At 38.2% G+C, this 26,395-nt stretch overlaps 1 protein-coding gene across 1 annotated transcript; it reads right to left on the bottom strand.

Annotated features, from left to right (window-relative positions):
• Nucleotides 1-4,802: 4,802 nt before the first annotated feature.
• Nucleotides 4,803-5,399, bottom strand: ngfb (nerve growth factor b (beta polypeptide)). Its single transcript, XM_054617759.1, has one exon. It carries the CDS (start codon nt 5,397-5,399, stop codon nt 4,803-4,805), a length of 597 nt encoding a protein of 198 aa, XP_054473734.1.
• Nucleotides 5,400-26,395: the final 20,996 nt, after the last annotated feature.

Below are 26,395 nucleotides of genomic sequence, written 5' to 3' on the forward strand. Positions count from 1 at the left end.
TTAGCTGCAGACTGGTGGCCTGACTCCCTGGATGGCAATGTCAGTTTGTCCACCACTTTGATCGATACTGAAATATCACAACGACAATTGGATGATTCGCCTTTCAATTTGGTGCCCACATTCATGGTCCCTGTAGGATGAATCCTAATGACGATTATGGTGATACCCCAACAATTTACTCAAACACCACAAAGCACCAAAATGCCAAAAAGCCCCACTGAGCTGTTATCATGGCTTAGTCTCTTAGACTTAGTCTATCTTTGAGAAAATGTATTTAAATTTTTGTTCAGAAGATATGCATACAAATTATTACTATTATTATTATTTTTTAAGTATCTTGTTTTTTATCAGTGTGCAAAAGATTAAAAAAAATCTCATCTTTCAGGACTTCAGGTGCTTTTTAAAATATTTTATTTGTTTATGTTTGCACCCCCCAAAACAAATACAGTTTATTGAAATCTATTAGAATATAGCAACCCTTAAAAAAATACGTGTTAGCTTTAAATTGTAGAATGTAAACTCCCACCAGGTTGCTTAAAAAAACAAACCTAAGGACATGACCTCAGTTAGCTTTACTCTCTTGTGTTGTAGTGTATTCTCTGTAGTGTATTCTCTTGTGTTACATGTCACAGCGACCTGTTTACTTTTATACCTGTTTCTGCGTTAATATGGAAATTGTACTCGGCATGTAAGCCATATTTCCTTTGAGGGAAGGCCGCGTACGAAGCTCCTCTGTGTCTTCTCTGCAGGGCCGGAGGGGGGTCAGCTCGGGTTCACCCGCTCTGACAGTCAAGCTTCTCATGTTTGTGCCGCCTTTGTTTGCTGCTCTGATGTGGGAGGGAAACAGCGACCCCCCTGTTCTTCTGACAGAGTATCAGTGAGGATCAGATCATGAGACACATCACATCACCGCCTCTACAGTTATCAGATGACAGCTCCAGCAAGAGTCAGTAGATAAATGGATGGATGGAAAGATAGATGGATAGAAATGATTAATAGTTTCCATGTTACCCTGAATAAGATCACTGAACTGCATCAACGTTAACCTAATATCAGTTTGGTCATCCAATCCTGTCATTGAATTCAGGACTGTAATTATCACAGTGGAAGTGAACCCAAACTGAAACCATATCCTCCGAGTATAATGGAGTCAAAATGCCATTATCCCTCCACAGCCGCCTCACCCTCCTGTGCTTCATATGTAAATCTGCAATAACGTAACCTGATCTCCATATGGGGAAACTGTCATACTTATGATCCAACAGACATCAGGGGTGACAAGACAGAATTATATACTTTTATGAGGACAAGCCATGCTAATCAGTTAATTTTATAAAGAATTAAACAGGTTTAAAATAATAGTTGTAGACTATTTTGAAATAGTGTGTGTCAGCATCTGAAAACCTAAAAAGAAAACAATCATATGTTTGCATCTGTAGCACCAAGAGAGTATAGCAGAATGGAAACCTTAGGACCAGACAGACACATTGAAGTATAATGGGACTTAATATTTGGTCAAATCAGTGTCTCCGTCTAGTGGACAGACGGAGATGTACAAATACAGTTAAGGTGGTTTATATATATGCCATTACATTTTTATATTAAATTTGAATTTTGTTCAAAGAAAACATATACATTATTAAGGTTATTATATTCTTGTTGAAATTATCATACATTTTCTTCTGTTTGCACTTACTTACTATACTTAAGTTATTTTGACAACACAATCTTAGTTCAAGGTCCAGTTCTAGGTTTTTCAACCAAATCTCTTTGTCTTAAATACATGAGATTATTTTGTCAAACTATATCCAAGAGCATCCCGCTCAATTAATTATTGTTCTTTTCTTCCTGCATTTAAATTATTTCCTCTAAAAATGTGTTGTTTTACTTTTTATACCGCTACATTGATTTTAAAGCTTTTGCCATTGGTTACTTTGCAGATTAAGATTGCTAATACAAAATATAATCAATTTATAAATGATGCTGTATTATTATAGATTGCAGTACACAAAGTCGTTAGAATAGCTCAACCTTTGGCAGCTGCAATGATGAAAATGATGAACAAATTGACCATTATTTATAATTCAATAATATAATAAACATGATTCTGAAATTAGCCATTCTGCATAATGAGTACTTTTACTTTTGATACATTAAGTATATTTTGATTCTAATATATTTGTACTTTTACACACATTTTGAATGCAGGACTTAAGTTATTCTACGCTGTCCTATTGATACTTTTTACTTTTGAAAGATTTAAGCACTAGCTCTTAAAACATTTAAAGTTGTGTTTTGTACAAGCAGAGAGTCTGAGCCATGAACTCAGCAGGACGCATGCGCAGTCCACATTGTCACTACCTACGACTATACCCTATACGTATAGGGCCTATACGTTATGAAGCTTCATTTAAAGTCATATGAGACGTGTTCCCCCCTCTGGCCTCTAGAGGGCAGTGTTGTATTTTATTTTGGAGCAGTGCTTTGAAATGCCTGAGTTTGAAGTCAAAAAGTCAGAAGTAAACTAAATACGTTTTGCTTTAAAAGTAGTGTTTACAGTTGGCAGCTAGACAGCTCACATTGGTATACTTCTGTTAAAAGTCTATTGTTTTCCAGAAACAAAGCCTCTGCAGTTTCATTGTTTCTGTTTTACCTCCAAGCTCTCTGACATCTTAAATGTCAGCTGTGATGCAAACTTAAATCACCATATCTGATGGTATTACTCAAGTACAATTTGTTGTGCCCTGACAACGCAGAAATGTCACTGCCAAAACAAAGAAAATAGCAAGCCATGATATTATCTGCTAGATTAAGCTGATGAATCTTATTCGTGTAAATGTCGTTTTCCTTTTGTTTCAAATCTTCTGTAGTAAAAAAAAAACACAAAACAAAGCCAAACACCAAATTACTGCCAGTTAAATGAAGCCACATGGGTTTTCCCTTCATTTTTCCCACCAAAGCCAAACAACTAAACTGATTTTTTGTGTTTAGAGGTTTCTCAGTCCTCGGTCTCCGAGGAACAACAGGGTTTACAATAAACTTCAAAAACACACAGTGCTTTTATGTAAGTGTTTAATAAATAACAATCAACAACATCTTAACAAAAGGTTAACTTATATCAGACCTGGGTCAAATTGTATTTCCAGCTCACTACATGCAGACTGTGTTGCGTCAGTCTGCATGTAGCGGGGTGTGCTATAGGAAAATATAATAGGTGGCGGAAAAACACCCATAATCAGCATGATTGAGTTGTGGTGCTTAAACTCTGTCACTCACTAGCTCAGCTGAGGTTTAAGGTTTAAGACAGGTTCAAACCCGTGTCTCCTTTAAGAAAATAACACAGTTTTTAAAACACCACTGCTGTGTCTTTGCAAGTTTTAGCGTAAAATGCACTTGTTTAGTTTAATAAATGCAGTTCCTATGTCTTGTAGTGGGCACTTGAACGCCATGTATGTGAGGTCTGAATTAAATCTCTTGCAGAGGTTTAACGGAGGTTAAAGGTCATGTGGAACTGGACTGTAAATGATAAACAACACACTGGTTCCAGTGGTGTTTTAAATGTATTTCCTTAGCAGTTATTCATAATGGAAAATCTTAATTACAACCTGTGATTTTGTGGGGTGGATTTCATAAGGTAACTTTATCATTATATGTTCGGTTATGCTGCAGTTTAGCTGTGGTTCAGCTGATCCTGGGCCTGTATTTATCAAACCGCTAGAGTGAACGTTTGGAAGTTAAAGATAGAAGTAAAAATCTGCATTGTGTAAGACGGACTGTAGCTGTGCTTTGGTTGTTATCTTTATAGAAGAGGAAAAATGATCCTAGTACTTAAAAATGCTCTGATTTTAGGAGTGTCTAGACGTCTCTTAAGAGTAGATAGAGGACTGCAGCACAGAAACAGAAGTGAGGGAACATACTTGTTTTTGTTGATTGTACAAAATTAATTATAATGAATAATTCAATAGCTGTAATTCAGAATTTGAACATTTAGGAGGATATTTGTTGCCTTCTTTAGAGGCGAAAACAAGAAATATATAACTTAAGTATATACATCTCTAAAAAACGGAGTAGGTCGCTTTATAAATGTGTCTTATTCTTCAGTCAGCAAAGAACTACAATTTTAGAGCTTTTTTTTATTTGCCTTCTCGAATGATTACAGTTTTTTTTTTTAAATATGTTATATCGTCTTTTTTTTCTCCATGCATTCTTCTTTTTTTTTATCAAATCCTGCATTACTACATTACCCACGATGCCCTACCCAGGATGCAACACTAATCCTGTTAGCTTCAAGCATAGATGAGGAAGAGACCGCAGAGGTTTGTTAAGATCACTTCTTCGTTACGCCACACTCTTTTTTTCTTTATTTTCAAACTAGTTTACGTCTGGCGCTGCCTCCCGTGACATCACAAACTTTATCAGCTTCATCTTGAGCCACAAAGGCTTTTTCACAACTTATTCCAAACTATGCAAAAGTGCCGTAAATTAACTTTGATCTGTAAAATCGGTTGAGTTCCCCTTCAGGTGTCATTTCCTAGAAGTTTGATAAATATGGCCTCTGCAATCTGATCTGTTATAAACCGCAGTTCAGACAGTCGGATACTAAGTGACACAGCAACACCGCTTGGTAAATCCCAAACAGGTAAAAACAACAGCTCAAAACAGATACTATTTGACCCAGGGCTGGTGTATATACATGTAGTCCTGATACTTTGACATAAACCAATAATTTACTTTGTGCAGGGGGTGGGAAGTCTTTGGTGATGAGTATATTTGTGTTTCTACTGTATTTGAATAAAAAGTCTTCACTGCCGCCACGACTTGCGGCTCAGCACGCACACACAGGCCACGTTGATGCGTATGAGCCTCCACGCCACCAGGTTCTTAAACGAAGTCAGCGCTCGTACAAAAGTGTGCGAGTTGGTGCAGTAGGAATTCCAGTGTCTGGCGTCGATTCCCAAACAGCCAGAGCTGCCCGAGCGGGCGCTGTGACACGTCGTCTCAAAGAAGTACTGCTTCTTGTTGACATTGTTGATGTTCACGTCCGGCAGCACTGTCACCTCGTTGCCCGAGATGTCCGTGGCTTTGGTCTTGTTGCCCACCCACACGCTGATGCTCTCGCACACTGAGTAGACCCCGCGGTGCTGAGGCTGACCGGCTCGCCTGCGGGTCCTCCTGCCGACACCCTGAGACTCTGCTGGCTCTGCATCGGGCGGCTGAGCGCTGAAGAGCACCCTGGGTGAGAGGTAGCGGCGCTTGGTGAAGAGTTTGGGGTCCACCGTGGGGATGGAGGTGTTGGGGTTGTGGTTGTTGCCTGGACCCTGCTGCTGCGCTGCTCCTCCGATGGCGGCCACAGCCTGGGCACTGAAGAGGAGGAACAGGACCAGCATGGACGACCTCATGGGCAAACGACCTGAGAGCATCACCAAGCGCAGAAAAACACTCCATTATACACATTACAATGTGTTCATCACACAGGCCCTATTATGCTATTTACCGGGTCCATATTTTTACCTCAAGTTACAGTTACAACATGTTTACATGCGTTAATGCTCATAATCCTCCTTGCTTTTCTCATCCTGGCTGTCCTGCAGCACCTCTTCTCACCCTCTCTCTGAAATGCTCCGTTGTAGCGCTTGCTCCTCCCTCCAGAAAGCAAAGTCTGCCCTGATTGGTCAGCTAGCCCACTCTGTTGTGATTGGTCAACATTTCACATTTCAAAAAACTCTTCTTTTGTTGTTTGCGGGCCAAACTAGCCGGAAGGAGTTTTACGTCACTTCCGTTACATTGTGACATCATAAAGTTACAGAAGTGAAGGAGAGAATCCAATGGAGCCTTTTCAGGAGCTCAGGAGCTTCTGAGGGGGAGGGTAACTCCTTTTAGGTGTGGACTTCAGGTTTTACACTATAAGGGCCTTTTACATGTACAAAAATATATATAACACACTAAAGAAGAGGGAAAAAGTGAAAAAGCATAATAGGGCCACTTTAAAGTAATTCTCTGTTTCTGGGGCCTTTTTTTGTGTTTCTGATGCAGACAGGTAAATGTATGCACATCTCGACCTGTATTTTAACTAGGTGCAGAGGAACACATTCAATGGAGAGTAGTTAAACAGCGGATTAAAGCTTCAAATGATAGACGCAGAAAGTCTTTAATCCCAAGTGTGGATACTCCCCATTCTTTCTTCACAGCTTTCAAGGCACAACATGTTGGGCGGTGAGTTTGACCTAACAGGAGAGCTTTCTTCTTTAAAGTGGAAAACACACCTTGCCTAATAATGAGGCTTTGATGCTTAGTGCTCTTTGGCTTAGCATTAGCTATCTTTACAAACAGTACATACAGAGTTCTGTGTCTGATATCATTTAAAAGGAGATTTACAGGGATTTCTTGGTCAGCTTTCACTTCCCGTACAGACAGATATACGTTCTGTCTTGTTGGCTACGTATTGTTTTAAGCTAATTGCAGCTGTATGCAGATCTTTTATCCAAGCAGATATACTGGGGATAATAAAGTATATCTTATTTGGACAGTACTGTCTTATTGAACACAGCGGCAGGCTAAGACCTCGTGTCAAACACAATCTGCTTTTTTATTTTAGAGGTTTGCTCCCAAAGATATCCATGATCTGATCTGAGCTCAGCTAAGCTCACAGTTATATATCATCCTCAAACTGTGTTCACAGACACAAATAAGGTATCAAATGATCAGTTTGCTGCACTTATTGAATTCGTATTCGTTTACTGCACTTATCCTATTCGTAGTAGTTTGTAGCACTTATTATATTCGTATTAGTCTGTTGCAATTATTGTTTTCGTAGTAATTTGCTTCTGCACTATACTTTTGCTCTGGTTTATGCTTTAAGATGCTTGTTTAAGAAAGGAGATGCACTTATGACTTCTGGTGACTAGTAGTTCTCTTGAATACCTATGTTGAATACACTTCCTGTAAGTCGCTTTGGATAAAAGCGTCTGCTAAATGACTGTAATGTAATGTAATGTAATGATTTATCTCCCTAAGAAGGAAACATATAATGCAAGTCTCCAGAAACAGAACTGGATTTCCTTTTGTGAAGCAGTGAAGGATATTTTATAAACAAATAGATCTTGTGTATATGTTAGTTACAAGAAATATGGTGTCACATTGCACACAATCAATCTCAGAGACACAGTAGTGACAGCCCATCAGTTTCCCTTTGCATCACACTGTGACTCCACAAACCACAACATCTGTCCTCAGCGGTCTGCATACATGGACAGATGCGTTAACACCTGCGATGGCTCTGCTAGCAGGCTCTGTCAGGCAGACACATTGTATGCTATGTTTCCCCTCAGGGATCAGGGTGTCTGCTGGTGGATTAAAATTGTTGGCACAACAAATCAAAAGAAAGATCAGAGCCTGTTCATAATTACACCTTGTGAGCTATGATTACACTGATGTGAGGTCTGTTCAATTCAGGTTAGTGTCTCTCCTCACATCCATCCTCTCTCTTTGGCTCTTCCTGTGTGCAGGGCAACACTTGGACATGAAATAAATCATTATTCCATAAATCATTATTCCATAAATCATTACTGCAGCAATTTGAGGAAGCCGGTTAGTATAATTCATATAAACAGATGAAACCACTGCAGGGGAGTCTGGTCTCGGTTCCTTTTTTGGATTGCTTTAGGACACACAGGAAGGTAGTTTTTTTTACAGTAGGAAGCAGGAAACATTCATCCAGTAGAAAAAAAAGAGATACATGGATTGAGAACAAGGCTGATGAAAAGATAAACACTTTAAATGAGCACAGCGACTCCCTAATGGCAAGATCTCTTTTGAAAAGGGAAGTAACAGGCAACAAAATCAAGATGAAATCCCAAATGAGGAGGAAAATGATCTTTCCAGTCTCTTTTTTAAACATATTATAACACATTAACACAATTAATTTGAAAATTATTAATGATTGCAACCTGAATGTAATTGTACTTACAGGACATACATCATATTCATAAGAAGAACAAATCTGCTGCTATTATCATACACGCCCACTGGAGATTTGAGATTTCAAAAATGACAACTGGGGTATAATATTGCCGGTTTGCTGGCATGGTTTACAGGGACACTTAAATGGAGCAGAGCCTTAATTAAGGTTATTAGTTACACTTGTGTTTTTAATTTTTCTTATGATTTGAAAAAGGTTTTTGGAAAGTTAACGCCTTCTGAGACAATATGTATTTTTTATTGCATTTATCAGCGGAGCAATTAAAAATAAAGAGTGCATGCATCCTTATTTTCAATGTGGTATTAAATTGACCTTATGATTTATCTGATGCACCTCATCCAGTCGTATAATCTTTTCCTCCCTGCTCCAGTTTTTTTTTTTCAATTACAATTAACAATGATATGATTAAATAATTGTTTTTAATTACCTCCTGGAGATATTGAGGATTTAAACAAAAAATGTATTTGCACAGCATTCATTTCCTTGCTTTTGGCCTAAATCAGATTTTGTGATGTTTATGATGTGACATTTTGACCTAAACAAAAACACAGTGTAATTGTGTTTTAAACGTGGCAGAAAAAGGTAAAATGAGGAATATTCACAACTTGTTTGATGTTGCGTTTGCGACCCAACACAAGGTTTGGTCTATCTGCTCATCCATCGACATATTGTGTAATTTAGTGCACTTTCTCTTTTTGGAGACTACCCTCCATCCGTCTCTGTACCTTTTCAGTGTATCCACGTGAACTGTAGCACCTGTAGCGGCTTCTAGAGGAAGTGATCAGAGCTCACTGAGTCCTGGGCTCCTGCCATCAGGCCCCGGCTGTGGCCCCCATCCAGCACACCTCTGCCCTCCTCTTCCCTCCGCTCCGTATCCCTGTCGAGAGAGAAAAGCACAGAAAGTGTTTCCCCCCGGCTCATAAACCCTCTGTAAACACATCCTCTGTGAGACCGATACTGGGAAGATAAAGTTAATGTGTTATTCCCGCTCACCAGATCCTCACATACTGAACATACCGAAATAAAGAAGAAGACCTGCATAATGTAGATTATCTGGAGTGGAAACATGTCCCGGAGCTCAATATTAACGCAGTAATATATGTCAGCATTCCTCAGTTTGAGTGTTGACAGGTTTGTTGAGACTTAAAAGACAGAAATACATAGCAAGACATTTGGCGTTTAAAGAATATTTATGATCAATAAGAAACCAGATCATTCAGGAATTTTGTATATGAAGCCACATACAGACAGCAGAGGAGTTGTCAACACCCCATATCTTTCATTTTTATCTGTTTTTTCTCTCTCTGTTCAGGTTTGATTTCTTGCATCCAGAGTGACACGATTCATTTTTGTGCAGTGATGAAACACAGCCACCATTCCAGGAAGATTATCCATCACAGTGAACCAGAAGCCTTCATTTTGTCTGGTCATTTTGTATTATTTTAATGTCACTGTGCTTAAGTGTACTTGAGTTAAGTGTCAGCAGACTACGTGTTATGTTACACCTTACTTAGTGTCAATCACCTGACACACACACACACACACAAACAAAAGCTAAGAAATAATCCCTGAAAACTTCTCACTAAACTTGATCCTACTCATGTATATTTTTTTTAATTCAGGATATGTCTGCGTGTAGTAACTTTCAAGCACGCCTGGAGGAAGTTGGAACCAGTGAGTAGCCAAACGTTATGGCTCGCTTGCAAAATGACAGGAATGTAAACTACACATAAACAGAAGTTAATGGGCTGTGAATCTAAATGACACCAGCACACTCCTGTAAAGAATCTACGCCGGCACAGGAAGTGCTCTCGCTTTACGACACCTCGACAACAGTGGTTTCTCTGCCTGTCATGGGATATAAACCTGTGACCTTTCAATTACGGGACGGACTGTTGAACATATTAAGCCACCCTGCTTTTGTGACTCTGTTACCCGTTTCTATCTTTTGTGCAGAATCCAAAGAAATTACCTGCTGGACTACCATAAAGACTAACCTCCAGCTGTGTAGTCCAGGTTTATTTTTTCACCACTGACACTTTTACAGTATGCTTAAGGAACATAACTGAACTGAAAAACAGCATTCTAAAAAAAATGCAAACAGGACACGTATGTGTCGGCAGCTGATACGTACGATATATACTTTTTTATTTATACATGCAGGAAATTCATTCTTGAACTTAGAAGTAGTTTGACAACACTAACAGGTCGACTTAATGGCGTTTTCAGAGTTTTCTCATGGCGATTAATTTGTTGTCATGTGAGATCAGTTCTTCTTAGCACTTCTTGGTCATTTTAGTGCAATATATGAAATCATAAGGAGGTTTAATCTATTTAATTTACATAAAGGCAAAGAAACGCACATTTCTTCATAATTTTTTTATATTTATTACACTCACTGTCATGGGCCTTTTGGGAATTGCCTTCCTCACCACACACGTGCTTGCCTTTATAATGTTTGTGTGTTACTATGAATTGAACAAAAATAAAAAAGATTTTTGACTGCTGACCATTGAAGTAGTCAAACTACTATAGATTTATTTTAGGGCTAGTAATGTACAAGAGAAGAAAACATTTTGTTAAAGTCAACTTTTTTTTTACATTGTGGTACAAAAGCAAAAAATAAGTTGAGACCTTTAATAACAGTTTCACGAAATGTAAGAGGATAGGAATGGACAAGAAGCGGGTTATTAAATGTGATATTCATAAAAGAAAGTACCTCAGATTTTGTGTATATCACAGCAAAGAACGATGCAGTGAATGTCTACATTATAATAGAGCCTGAACAGGATAAGCAATAACGGATGATGGACGGATGGACGGACTTAAATAATGTGTATATTTATCTGATCTTAAAGATACCTCTGCTTGATCATAGCTCAGTAACTTGAGACTACTTGACCTGCTAACCAGTTAATACCAGCACCTAAAAATTGATTTCGATCCATACATATGATGTGGCACTAAAGCTAACATCTGTGTAACGATTGAGTTTTGTGAAGATGACTGTATTATGCTGTGATTTCAATTCTGCAACATTATGTTTTTACATATATCATGCAAAAGAGCCATCACGTTAATAGAAAACAAATGTCTCAGTTATTTTGAGTACCAGACAACTGTAACAGCCACTGAGTGGTTAAAAAAACATGCAGTCAGCAGTTTCGTCCTGTGGCATGAGGAGAATGGCAACATTCATTCAAGCTACTAGGTGGGCCACAAATATGCACATTACGCCGCTGTACAACATTAGTGTGCACTGGGGCATCTCACATCGCACTACTCATTGAGCCTTGAAGCAGATGTGTTCTGCAGCAGCACACGACCACCTGATGACTGAAGAGAGAGGAAAAATGCTGCTTGGTCAGATAACGGTGATGATGCAACAGTGAAGGAGGAGCTGGTATATGTTTGGCCTCTCTGTGTATAGTATTAGTGGTTCTGGTTTGACTTTAGCTTCCTGAAAATGCTTGTAGCTTCCCAGATTTAATACAATAAAACGCCGTTGGGATGATGTTGAACAGGATGTTTGCAGCACATGTGCCAATGATAACACGGCAGAAAAATGCTCTTGAATCACAAGGAGCATTCTCAAGACCTTGTTAAAACACTGCTGGCTTTACTGGACTCCAGCTTTCCCCTTTTTATTTGAATCAAAAATTGAGAAGTATACAACAAAAAGTGTTGTTTTGTATTTGCTGCTACCAGTGCAACAACTGTATCTCACGCTAAACTTCTGGGTATAAAATACATTTTATACCCACTAGTGCATTTTTTTCTATTTAATAAGCAGCCTCTTTAGCCTATATCTTCACTTTATTTGGGATTGTGTCTCAATAAGCTTTGCAAAAATATACATGTATGGTGAAGGCTATAATGGAATTATATTTTATTATAATAATTTCAATATTGATATAGTGTGCACATTATGTATAATCTAGTTCTCCATTCTACTACTTACTTTTGCAGCTGTTTAAGTGGGATCAGTACCGTTTATTTATATATGCAATACATTTCATTTTCAACTCTTTTGCCACAATTGATGGGTCAGTGTTAAGGAAAAAAAAAATCTACAATTCTGCTGATGAAGATCATGTTACAGTATACGATCTAAAACAGCTACTTAATGACGGAACATTATAAATCAATTTACTTTGAGATTCTTTATTAATGTTGGATCATTTTAGCAGTGGTGGAAGAGGTATTCAAATACTTTAGTAAAAGTACTCATACCACACTGTGTCAATATTTCTCTACAAAATAAAAGTTCTCCATTCAACACCAAATATATACTTAAAGTAAAAGAAGCCTACTCATTGCAGAACAATTTTAGCTCCTTTATCTGCTTTTGGGCGGTTTAATCCACAGCAATGCATCATATTCTATAAAATCTTCATAAATTTGTACTGACGCTGTCCTTGAGAACCACTTATCTCTAAAAAGTCAACAGTGTTTTTTTTGTTTTTTGTTATTAAAAATAGTTTATTTGTCTTATAAAGTAGGAAAATGTCTTAACCCACGAAGGAACACTTCATCTTAAATTGAATCTAGAGATTGTGGTTTCCACTGGACAGAAAAATTGTAATCTGAGGCTTCATCTCCATAGCAAGGGCTGCAGAAGCTCATGAGTATCATAGTATTTAAAACTACTTTCTACACTAAACTGACAGTAGTAAATAAGTACTTGAAATAAGTAAAAATGATGACCATATGAACACATACAATACCAGTCAAAAGTTTGGACACACCTTCTTATTCAATGTTTTTTCTTTAATTTATTTTTTTATTTTTTTCTACATTGTAGATTAATATTGAAGACATCCAAACTATGAAGGAACACATATGGAATTATGTGGTAAACAAACAAATGCTCAACAAACCAGAATATGTTTTATATTTTAGACTCTTCAAAGTAGTAGAATGAGAAGGTGTGTCCACACTTTTGACTGGTACTGTATGCATTGTGAAATGATTCAGGAAATTATCTAGGAAAGTACTGAGGATATCATAAAAAGAAAACGTTAAAAACACACTTATCAACATTGAACGCACCCTTTTCAGCCAGGTAGGTTATTTTATCTAATGGTGCTGGTGCTGCATTCAGGTACTCTATTCTCAGTCGTTGGCCACATGTACTGTGTTCCTTAAACGTCACTCCAGGCCGGGGAAACAATCATTTTGGACCACCTGACAAGCCAACTTCCCCAAACGATTAATCGACGCTGAGATGCCGAATATCACCGCATCTCTTCATCAAGATAAGTAACTTATTGCTGCTCATGCAAACCTAATATGCTGAAATGATTATTGATGTTTTGGCTTTGTTCAGTTGGTGTTTGTCTGCTTGGAAATAAACAATCTGTGAGGCCTGCAGGCTGCTGACTGTTTAGTGTTGGCTGTTTTTGTTTTGTTTTGTTTTGTTTTGTTTGCTGACTGCTAATATCTGCTTTGATATGTTTTAAATGTGAATACATTTCTTGTGCATTATTATTTTTTTTTTTGTTGGTTGTTGTTGGTCCAAAGTATTGAAATGCTGCTGAAAGCTTGTTTGAGTTGTTTTATGGGCTGGATTTCCTTTTTGATTGTTGTTTGTCTTTTTCTTATGACATGTGAAAACTTCCTTATTATGCATCGTATTATTTTCATTGTCTGCTGCATAACTTATGAGTCTAAGCTCTGCTGCTGTGTGTCCGGTGAATATATATATATATATATATATATATATATATATATATATATATATTATTTTTTTTTTTTTATTTTTTTCAACACATTTAACAATTAACAGAAAAAACACAGGTGAAAATATTTACATTATTTACGTTTGTTGCATTTATGTGCCCCAGTAAGCCATACAGCCTTGATATACATGATATATATTGAAGTGTCGGCCTTGAAAATGGTCTGTTACAGGGTTTAGATCCATCTTAATGAAGTAGATGGTATATTTCTGGAACAGGAGGTGTTTCTTCTCCTGTAGCCTCCACATCATAAAGCGGCTGACTGCATCTGCGTCTTACACAATTTTTTGGGGAAAAGTTTAGAACTAGTTCTGCTCAATCTTTGCTGTACTGAGGACAATGAAGGAATAAACCTGTGTTCTAGTTCAGGCTGACAATTTAAAGTTGCACTGCTAGTTTTATACATGAACGTGTACTCACTGCCTCACTGCCTATCAGTCATATGCAGAGTTTGCAGTGGAGCTTGGACATTTAATTGGTTGTTGGTTGACAGAACATTAATCATCATATTTAGAGCTAAAATGTCAAACTCTTCCAGGCCCAGCGTCTGAAATATGAAGATTTGCTACTTTTGTTTGTTTTCTATCATCGTAAGTTGAATTATTTTGTGTTTTGGACTGTTGATTTGACAAAACAAAGAATATAAATGCTTTTTCTTGTTCACTGGGGAATTGTAATGGGCATGTTTTCTTTTGCAATATTGTGGTCAATTTTAGCTGTCATTGTTCTGCAACTGTGTGCTACTGCTGCACTGCTCATGTTCAAACTCTGCTGCTACACTGCTGCTGTTGCTTATAAAACATTTCAGCATCACCTCAGCATCCACCTGTAGAGTCAAAGCTCTACTGAGCGAGAGCTTGTTATTGTCTTCTCCCAGTCTCTGCTGTTCTGAGCTTGGTGTTTTTTTGGTGTTGTGCTTGTGGAGATTGAGGCATTATGTTGACTTTTCTTGTTACAGGATAGTTTGAGGCTCCCGTAGATGCAGGCAGGCAGCGAAGGCAGCCAAAACAGTTTATCCCTTGTCGTTGTGAATTAACTGAATCGGTTATTTGGTCTGTTAGCCCTGAATAGAGAGGCCACCCATAACAGGTGACCTACAACTCATTAGCTTTAATGGAGTCAGTTTAATGAACCCCGTCTGGGATGACTTGACGAGCAACCTGGTGGCACACAATCCAGCCTGCAGACCAAGAACAATCCCCCTCCCTCTGGAAAAAAAATAAATGGCGGTGGCTTCATTCATATGGTAAAAGTCACACAGCCCTTCTCGTAACCTGACCCACCAGTGCTGGCTCTCATTCAAAGAGGAAGGGAGGTGCAGGTGACTTTATCTGAAAGCCACCACTGGGCTTTGAATGACATGCTGCTCATTACGTTGCTGTGGTCATTCATGCAAAACTTCATAGCTTTGTGCTGAATTCAAGCCCTCAAACTCTGAGGTTACTGGAACGACAGCCGTGGGGGATATTTATGAAATACATGAATACTATTGTCTTTAGACATTTGATGATAGAAACTAGAATTTTCTATTTTTCTTTTTTCCCTCGTTCCTTTCTTCCATTACCTGTTTGCTCCTAAATCATATATGCTCAGATTATGGGACAGTTCTCCTCTTGTTGGTGTTGTAGCAAATAATCCAAACGTTAAAACAGTTAGTCATTTGTGCTATAGCTATATTCGAAGGTTTTACCCAAATGTAGGTTCAAAGTAGAATATTTCTCTCTCCTAGTTTAAATTGTCCAATATTTAGATTCTAATAATGAGACTTTCAACTTATTTGTTCAAATGTAACTAAAACTTTGCTCAACATTGTTTGATTATTAATATATCTTTTTAGTGTGAACAATTATCAAAACAAAATGCAAATATCTGACTGTAAATGTAACTGTAAACATTTCCCTTCATGTTTAAAGTGGTATTTATCTACTATATGTGAAATAAATCTGATAGATGGTCATGGCTGACATGTAGTAGATGACTTTAGGAAACTTTCATCCATTAATCCTCAAATGTTAAAATTTGTACCAATTTCGTCAAATACATGGTTTAGTTTACAATATATATATATATCAACAATCCTGAATTACACTCTGCAGAATGGTCCTATGTTATTTAAAGCGATGCAGACTTTAATCATTTAAATCAAACAAAAAGTTTTGAACAACCTTTTAATATGAGAATAAATGGGTTTTAATTGCACTCCTCATTTCTGAAAAAATGCTAAAACTTTCAAATCATATCTCTCCTTAGTGACTAAATTGCTAACATGTCACCGTTTTGCTGCTTGCCACTATATTTAGATTTAAGTTGCTGTTGTGTCCTGTTTCTTGAGTCACTCACATTTTAATTGACGGATAGGAGTCCATCAATTAACCGTGCACGCAGCTCTGATGTGGTGATTTCATAGATACACAATGACAGGCAGGAAAACGCAGGAATGATAAACATCTCTTGATTTGAAGAGTGTTTTTAAGTCAAAGGTAAATATATCATAATTTTGTTGCTATGCCAACTGTACTGTATATTCCTTCCCGAGGGTATTTTCTTTGAGTCACAGGAGTAGGTAGGCCTACATTGGTAAGAAAACAGTGGCAATGGAAAGTTGCATTCAGCTTCTGTGCAGCTATATTCTGCTTTAAATATAAGGGTTAAATCAGATAGCGACTGATACTACTTCTCGAGTCCGGTCCAGCAGAAAAAGGTGAATTATAGTTCAGTTCTCGTCCTCTCATTGATACTCCCTTCGGCCCTGTGATGAAATGGTGTTGTCTTTCATCAGACAGCCCTCAGTGTATTCAAATTGGAGTCATTTTTATCAAAAACCCAACACTCCCACACACAGCACAGCATCAGCAGATGATGGTCTGGCACCGGTCAAAAGACAGCAAGACATTTCGTTTGTGTGGAAGATAAACTGCAGAGAGGTCTGTCTGTCGCTGAAACACGGCTATTTGTGTTAGATTAAATTGTAAAAAGTGTCATTTTATCCAGGAAATATCAGGAACATGAGTCGATGAAGAGAGTATGCATCACTTGGGGAATAAAATCTACAACAGCTTGTGTTTTTGGTTACCAGATGAGGTCAATAAATATAATTTAAAGGAGCTGTATTTAACATTCTGAACGCTAATGTAGCAGCGAATTGCTATTTGCTATGTAGATTACACAGTTTGGCTGTTAGCGTCGTTAGCTATGAGCCGCTGAATCGCCGTTGACATGTTTAGAGCTGTTGAGAGCCAATAGAAATGTTCCCAATCTCGGACCTTACACGGTTTAATATCAATTTTTTAAATCTCCAGCGAACATATATTTCTCCTAAACCTTGAGATGAATTATTTGCAGTTGTTGAACAATTCAACACACTAGAGCTTCAGACTAACTTGACGTTATGTGGGTTCAGATTTTGCCCAGAGTTTATTTTTCTTTAGTTGAAGTGAGTAAATAGCTGTCTGGAGGATGGGAACCAGAACATTTTCAAAGCCCAGCTTTTTCTCGGTTACAACCAAAAACCGCCATAACATATTCCAAGACGTTTCTTGTGTTGCATAATAATTTTATCCCGTTACCTCACACATGCTAACAGACATGCTAAAATAGGGTATCGGATGGTGTGCTTCAACACAAATGTGAACATGGAAACACATTTAAGGTTACATTTAAGGTTTTGAGGAATTCCTGCCTTAGCTTGTCCTCGAGTTGTTGGGAAGTGAAATCTTGTATTTTGCCTTTTGGCAACTAGTCAAAGGAAACATTTTAAGAAGGATAATAGCATACAATTGAAGCACATAATTTCCCTTTCTTCCCCCCCGACTGCTGTCCTGTTGCATCTAGTTGAGGCAACTTTCAGTTTTACTGTTATCAGACAACTATGCGGGGAAATGTTTCTCACAAAGTATGACCTTTAGTTGAGAAATGGGGCCTCTGCTGGCAGTCCTTTGTGATTTAAGGCAGATGTGTGAAAGTCTGCCTGGCGCTGAGACCTGAAGACCACATCAGGTCCAAACTAGGACCAAACTGAGTGGAGCCAAAGAGCCGGATCAGGAAGGGGCCAGTCAGTCAGCAAAGACCGGAGCTCAAAGAGTTTTAGTGACGCAACAGATAGAAACCTTCAGAGTTATCACTGAGTAGATACTTTGATTGCAACATTTGGATGGCAATAGCAGCTTACTCTCTTTATGTTTCCTGAGAGAGGATGTACATTCTGCAGAAATTACAATTCAGCTTTGTGATTTAGTATTTATAAGCTAATCCGTTCGCACAAGAGGACTATACTTGCTGTTGACTGCTCGGCAAAACACAGCAGATCACACGCAACGAAATCTATTGAACTTCATTACGTCACAGATAAGTGAAAACAGCAATTTGTGTGAGAAAGAATGTGTCAAAAAGTGCACAACATCTTATTGCACAAACCCAAGAATTGAGAAAAGAAACGACCACATGAGAATGGTCAATGGCAGATTTAACAAGGTCAGTTTCATTACTCACTGATGGCTGTTTGGTCTCTCAGCGCTGACGAAACACAGCTGACCCCAGTCTCTATACACAATGTAAGGCTCTGAGGCGAACAGGGCTCCACTCGAGGACTCTAAATTAGTTTAATTAACTCCTACAAGAAGGACTAAAGGGGGTCGGCGTGGGTTATTGTTCAACAATGCGGCTGAAGTTGAGTTTCCTGCAGTTTGTGATCTAGCCTTGGCAGACCTCGGACTCCTGAGATGAACTTTCTATCATCATCTGCTCTTATATAACTTTGGCCTTGTTAAGAGTAGAACAGCCTCGGTGACCCGGTCTGTCTGAAGTTCTCCTGCTGATGAGTGAAACCCCAATGATTATTGTTTTTTTAACGGATTACCAGCAATTGCGTTATTTGAGGACATTACAACGGCAGACGCCAGATCTGATACGGCTTTCAATGCTTGGACAGAATAGCTGCTTTGATTTCTCCTTTCACTTAAGGAAAATGATTTGGCCAGACTTTTACATCCTCTAGTGTCCTCACTTGGCTGATGTTGAGTCTATTACTGTCATTATATTAACAAGCATTCAGAGCATTTCCAAAAGGAGTGCCAAACACATCTTTTTCACATTTCAGGAAAGCTGCTGACCTATTAATTAGCGGTCGAACAATTTTGCTGTAAAAACACAGTAAAGAGGACTCATCAGTTTACACAGGGAATCTGGCTCCAGAGTAGCTTATGGGTATTGGTCCCGTCTGGGAAAGTATTATTTGACATGACAAATTTCCCAAAAACAAGTCATTCCGAAAGACTGGGGAATGACTGAATAAATACATTTGCAGAATTTCTTCCATTGTCTTTTAATGTAACATTTGTATCTGCAGTACACCTCTGAGCCACATGCCCCTGTGCTGTTTTGTCAGCTATTGAGTTGTGGTCTGTTGTTTGTGGTGACTCTGTGACTTTTTTGTTTCAAACAAATGTCATAAATGCTGTGGTTTTTAATTTAACCAAAGAGGCTCATAGCTTTTGAACATTTGAAGTAAAATTAACACATAATTGCTTTGGACTTTGTCGAGTGCTGACCGTTCTTAGCTGAAATATTTCAGTTCTTTGTCCAGCAGCTTCCAGTGCGAGACAGTCTTCACGTTGTGGAATGAGGACTCCATTTTCCTTTTGTTTCCATCTTTGCTTTGACATTTTGTGGCAAACTCTGTCCCATTTGATTGTGTAAAGTCTCAGTTCACTGAGAGTGTGATACATCTGCCTGCACCTTTATGACCAATCAAACCTCTTGACACCCTCGTGACTCTGTAGCCTCGCAGTAATTTTCCATATCCCTGGAATATATTATGGTTACTCCATCTCCAAATAAATTCAACCCTTCTGTTGTGAAAGGTAAATAAAGTGACGCCACAGAAGTGGCGGTGTGTTTGTAGAAATTCATATGTGGTGCTGTGTTGGACCTTTTCTGTTTAAAGAAGATTTGACTGTTTGTATCCCATCACGTTTAGTGGTCGTCTGTGCTTTCGCCTGATATAGAGACTCAAATCAAAATGGAGACTCCTTCACTAAATAAGTATATGCTCTATATATATACATTTGGATATTGGACAAGCCCATAGACCTTTGTTAGCAGTTTACAGTGTACTAATGGTTGAAAACAATCATCAGTCTCATTTTGGGGCTTGAAACACATATTTTAATTTAAAAGTGAATGGATATGTTATTCTAAAAGCAAGCATCATTTTCTCATAGTTGGGTTAAGGGTCGAGTTGTAGTTGGCGTGCTGGTTGAGGAGAGTGACTCACAGTTCACACAGTGTGTGTGGTCTGATTGTTACTCACACTCGGATGAAGAGGTACTCTTGCTTTCAGGGGCACTTCAGCGGAAAGAGGAAATGCAGCTCAATCACACGCACAGGCTTGTTGTACCTCTGCTGCTTATCCCCACACATTATCACTCTTACACTGATTTATCTTCAGTTAAACATTTTGAACGGAGACCAATTTTTCTATATTAGTGTCAACTGTGATATCACAGGGAGAGAAAACGCCGTTGTTATGCAGCTATAAGTTTAAACAGTGGCTTGTTTTTCTTTCCATGTTTTGTAAGAGGGTACCATGTTCCTTGAACTGAGCCTGAGGCTGCAAGAGATGATGGGACATGTCTGCATGGAGGGATGGATGCTGATGCAATTATATATGAAGGATGGCTAATCGGGTTTGATGCCAGTGAAGGGAGGAATAACACAAGCTTCTGTAATTGTAGGCAATTACAGTCCTGCTCTTTTAGGGGGCAGGAGAGGAGGGCAATTATCAAAATATTTATCTTTTGTATTAAGACACCTAAACATGGTAAGAAAGGAGTTTTTCAATAGATTGATTTTGATTTTGAGTGGTCTATAAATGTAAAAATAGGCCAATCTTCTATTTATATTTTCCATGCGAGGCACATGCTTTTACACAGACACAGCCTACTGTGGTCTGTAGATGTAAGCTCACACATGTTGGGCTACACAATCCCAAAATGAAAAAGGTCATCATCTTGTTTTGCCTGTGCTGCAGGTATAGTCAGCAAACAGAAACATCGGCTCCGTGAGCAGTCTGCATCCTTTACGTCTTCTGTGTAGCCTCGGCATAACTGTTTTCTGATATGCTCACTTTTGTCATGGTATCCTAAAGAGAGAGCCATAGGGACCAGCACTAACCTGAATTTTCTGCCAGGATTTTCTCCCAAAATTCATCTAAATCTCTTGGAATTTGAACTTGGACTCAGTTAAACTTTGGCCTTACTTAAACTTATGCTGCTGTCCACTTGTTGAATAGCATTCTGGCATTGACGGTAAGACGAAAAGATACATTTGTGCATCTCTGAATTCCTTTGGTTGTGTAAAATCTACATGGATTACTTTGAACAAACTGTATATCTTGCACACTTGGTACGAAACTGGTGTTAAAAAGCTTTCATTGTTGTGCTGCTGACCAGGTTATGAATGTGAGAACAGAATTAAAGACCGCTCGTATAAGAGGTGCAAGATGTAGATGAAAAAAACATTCTAAGAAAAAATGTATAGTGCTGTGAAGATGTAATGAACCCATTATTAAGGTTTGGAGTGGAGGACCACCAGTCTGCATGTAAATCTATTGCTTGATAAAAGTCTAGAAATCACTTTTAAGTTTTGCAAGGAAGGACCTGATCTCATTACATCTTCTACATAGCACGTCAAAACAGAACCAAAGGTATGCAGTCAGACGCTTGTCTCTCAGATGATTGGAAAGAATAGCAGAAGCATGACAAAAAAAAAAAGGGAAAGACTGTCCAATGCAGATGGATGTTTCTTTGCATGAGCCTTTACACCCGGGGTGGTACTGGTCCATCCAGCGCCTGTAACCTGTGTGTAAGAGCCCAGTCTGCCAGACCCTGTTCATCCACCTGTGGAACAGATTGTTCGGCAATGAGGAATGTTGGGGTGCAGTACGGCTTCAATGATGCACATTGATGCTTTGCATACCACAAGAGATCGCGAGAATGTGTTCGGTTATTTTTCCCCATCTTCTACCATAACACCTTTTTAGCTCAAGTCCAACATCATCACATTTTGTTCACGAAAATTGTATTTCAATCAAATAGAAAAGTCTGGACCCCAATTGGCTTTCATACACTTTTCAATTGGACACTTTTCATGTGTGTCTATTTAAACATTTCTGTCAGATTAGAAAGTTAAGAATTTTGTCAACATTGAACAAACTGCAATAAGAATTTGGAAAAACGTAAATGTATACAATTTAAAGCACATTCTCAAGAATGATAAGGTTGCAGTATGTGGCCGAGCTCATAATTATTGTTTAGTCACGTAAAGTTAGGCATTGATAGGATTTCATCCTTTTTGCTGGGCAGCACATCTTTTATGACTGGATCATGGAGAAAAAGGTTTTGTAGCAGGGCTGAAAGATTAAGTTGAAGAACTTCTTTAGATTCAAGTTCACATTTTTTAGTTTGATCTTGTTAAATGTGATGAGATGCTATTTCTCTCTTCTCATTGTAAATTGAAAATCTTTGGGTTTTGTACTGCTTGTTGGACAAACTAGCATTTCAAACTCTTCACCTTTGGCTGTTTGATGAACTTGGACATTTTTTCCTTTTTTATTTGACATTTTAAAGACTAAACAATTTGTCACTTAATTGAAGAAAGGATAAAAGGGGGTATCTACAATCATGAAAATAATTGTGCGAGCATAATTTGCAGAAAGTCAAGCCAGCTGAGGATAAGCTATGGGAAAACACCTTCCAAAGGCCCGCCACCTTTAATAAGCACCTTAGTTTGGGAAGTTCAGACATATTTTATTACTCGATGTTCAAGTAATCAGCAACACACTATTATAAGTCACAAGACACAAAAGCTTGCATGCGGACACATGTGGCTTTGGGGAAGTCAGTGTGCATAAATCAAACAAATATGTGAAATTTATGGCATATTTTTGATTTAAAAAAATTCTTCTTTTAAAAATGCTTTGCATACATGGCATAGTGTTTAGATAATCATATTTCTCACCAGGCATTTTATGAAATTTGACTTCCTAAGAAATTGTGTTCATTTAATCAAATGTGATTGTGTTTACTGCTTTTCAGTAGAGTCCATATGAATGATCCATGAGATCAGAAGCAGATGTTTAGGTTTACACAAAAAAGTATTTAAAGGGTAGTATGCTTTGTTGTACTTTTCTTTTCCTTTGTTACAATGCAGAAAACACAAAATCATTACCATTTAAAATGAATACAACAAGAAGTCAGCGTTCACTTTTTCTTTCAATTGCAAGTTTAACCACAACTGCCAAGCATACTGTATGTTCACCTCCCCATGTCAAAAACACGACTACAAGCTCCCTTTTGAAGGCAGCATAGAGCATCAACCGCACAGAACAAGTGAACGTGAGTTCAAAGATGCCTCAAAAGACTGGATGACAAGCTCCGCCCCTCATCGCAGAGAGTAAAGTTGGCCTTGGAATGAAGCTGCCATTGATGTAGATGAACTAGTGAGTGATGTAAAGAACTTTAGCCCAACCACAGATTCCATCGTGGGTATGTAAAGGAAACAAGAAATCTGCTTTTGTTATTTCCTTAATTAAGCACAGAGACCACCATCCTCCCTTCAGCTCACCCCCCTCTGATTTCATCACTCTCTTTGTCGTTGTAAACTGACTACTGCCTCTTTTGTTTGAGTGCAGAGAAGCCTCCCTATTGATCCTGCAGATTGTTTTTCCTGCCAGTTGATAACAGCCATGTGGTTTAGATTATAAATGAGTTGCTCTGTTCCCATATTTACTATGTAGCTCAAGTGCAGACCCTCTCTCTGTCTGTGAACCATTATACACTTGGAAAGTTTTAAAAACTCTGCAATCATCTAAAAGAAGTAGGATTTTTGTCAATGCAGGAGAGTGCAAATGGGTTCATGAAAATATGTGTCCAACATGCATATCAAGGTGTGTTTGAATTCCTATTCCATTATGGAAAGTATACAGTATGGAATAAGTACCTATCAAAATTGCATAGCAAGTCTTCTCGAGTATAATCACCTGCTATTACGACAAGAATGCAATAATTTGTTTTAACTCTGTGTGGCACACATAATTTGAGTAAAACTACCCTGCAGCAAGTTCCTTGTTTCCAACCCAACATACTGTACAAATACAAAAACTGTGCAGGAATGCTTTGAGAAAATATCAACTAGCCCAAGGTGATGAGTGCAGGTCTGATCGGTGCTATTGTAATCTGATGAGCCTGAGGCTGAGCTTCAACAGCTTCTTAAGGGATCCAAAGGAGATGATTCAACCCCAAACCCCCATTGGCTGTCTACAACATAGCAACTGTGATAAAAAATCCTCAGCAGGTAACTATCATAAAATGTATTTGTATACAAAAAGTATAAAAACTGTTTTACTCTAACTTGAAAGCTGCACATCTAATAAAAAAATTCTGCAATTCAAACATGTTCAATTTCTTTGCATTCACTAGAGTTGTAAGTAATTGTAGTTTCATGCAGTACAGGTTAAGGTAAAATAGTCCTCTACCTCTGCAAAAGCTCTCGCTTCTCTCCACGGACACAAGACTCCAGAGGATCACTGGAATATATTCCAGTTTGTGTCCAATTCCACAAGATGCCAGGGAGGGGAAGAACAAAATCTTTGTCAATTATCCCAAACAGTCCTTTCTGAGTCTTGCACTTGTTTGAAAATTGTTCTGAAAGTAAGTGAGAAGTGTCCCAGAGGCTGCAGGATCTGTCTGCCTGCTGAATGCTGCAGGTCCTAGTGCCTGCCTGACTTTTTGAGGGTTCATAACTCATTTATATGTTTAAGTATGATAGTTAATGTTCAGAAGCTTCCATGACACAAAGTCTACTGTTGATGTTAAAGTTTGAACTGTGGATCTACCAGTATAAATAAAGTTTATTTGAATACATGACAACTATTCCATGTTACCGTGAACTAAATTAGTTTTGTTTTCTTTGTTTACGTCTCAAACTCAATCCACTGTTGACTCCTAGTAGTACTATTTTAAGCCTCGCTGGCAGTGTGGCTCTGATAATTGAAATTTCTGTCAGTCAGTTGGACCACCTCTTTGGTGCAGACTGAAATATCAAACAACTATTGGATGAATTGCCATAAAATCCCAGTATTAGTTGTGTCCAGAGTATTAATGCTAGCGATTATTGGTGTCACTTGATGAATGAAATATCTCTAACTCTAAAGGATTGATTGGCACTTTTTTTCTTTTCACCCATTGTTCCCAGCAGATGAAAGCTACTGGCATTTGGTGATTCTCTAACGTTTCCTTTAGTGCCAACATGAGGTTTACATTTGTTTAAGTAAAATTCTCAACAACTATTAGACGAATTGCAGTGAATTTGGTACAGATATTAATTTCCCCATTTTTAGATGAATATTAATCAATTTGGTGATCCCTTAACTTTTCATCTAACATCATTGGGTCAGATTTTAAATGTGTCCAATACTTTGGTTTATGCCTAAATACCTGGAAAACAAATGACATTCCCATCAGCCTCAGCTGTACTTTGTGTTTAGTGCTAACTAGCAAAAGTTTAGCCTGCTGACATTAGCATTTAACTCAAAGCACAGCTGTCACTAAGTACAGCCTGACAGCTGCTAGCATGGCTGCACACTCTTACTCGTGTCATTTTATCTCCTACCTGCACTTTGATGCATCCTTTTATACAGTATATATATTTTCCCTATTGGTACTCCATATTTCAATGCTCGTAATATATTCTATATTGTAAAATGCATCTCTTTCCACAGTTCTTTTCCATTGCTTACACTTCAACACAGTTACTGGTATAGTGAGCATCTTTGGCACAATTAATACATTCTATCTAATCTTTGTGAAATTATTTTACACTATCAAACCCTTTTTTCAGATATATTACACTTATTGCATCTCAATAACGGTTGCAGACGATCAATCTATGTATTTCTTCTTAGAACTGAACTAAAAGGATTTCAGTTCTGGAAGTTCCACAATAACAGGTGGCCTTTATCAGGTTATTAACAACCAGAAAATGAGTATCGTTCCAAAAAAATCCCAGATGTCTCATAATGTCAGATGTTTATGAGATGACCTTCTTTGAGCAATTAATTACACAAATTGGAACCTTTCCAAGGATTTTTCATTACAAATGTTCTCATTTTGGCTGATATTCTAGTCGATAATGGTGAACTTCTGACCTCCAACCCTGGAATAGAGTGTTTTTCTTTTTATCATTCTAAAAAGATGCAAAACTGAGATGTCCTTTATTCATTTTCCTCTCCGCTGAGTTTTTGCAGGTGTTTGTATTCCCCCAGATGTTAAATTGGTGACATTCTTTTTTAAACTGACGTAATTGTCGACACCAACTCTTGTACAGGATAGAGTTACAGAGTGTATCGCATTATGAAACACAGAGTACGTGCGAGTGAATGGTGCTAATGTTTCAAGAGAAGATTTGATCTTGGAGGTGAGACGGCGTAAACTAATCCAGGTGTGGAAAAAGTACAGATGTGGCTCTGAGGGCGTTTCTCTGGATCAGTGTGTCCTTTTCGTCTCACCTCACCCCCACAACAAGTGTTACGAGTCTCTTTTTCTTTTATAAATAAAGGCTTCAGTGTGTTCCTATTACTGTCACTACCGGCCTACGCACATCTGGATCCTAATAAGAACAT

This window comes from Anoplopoma fimbria, chromosome 17, assembly GCF_027596085.1.
Source record: "Anoplopoma fimbria isolate UVic2021 breed Golden Eagle Sablefish chromosome 17, Afim_UVic_2022, whole genome shotgun sequence".
Classification (NCBI taxonomy): Eukaryota; Metazoa; Chordata; class Actinopteri; order Perciformes; family Anoplopomatidae; genus Anoplopoma; species Anoplopoma fimbria.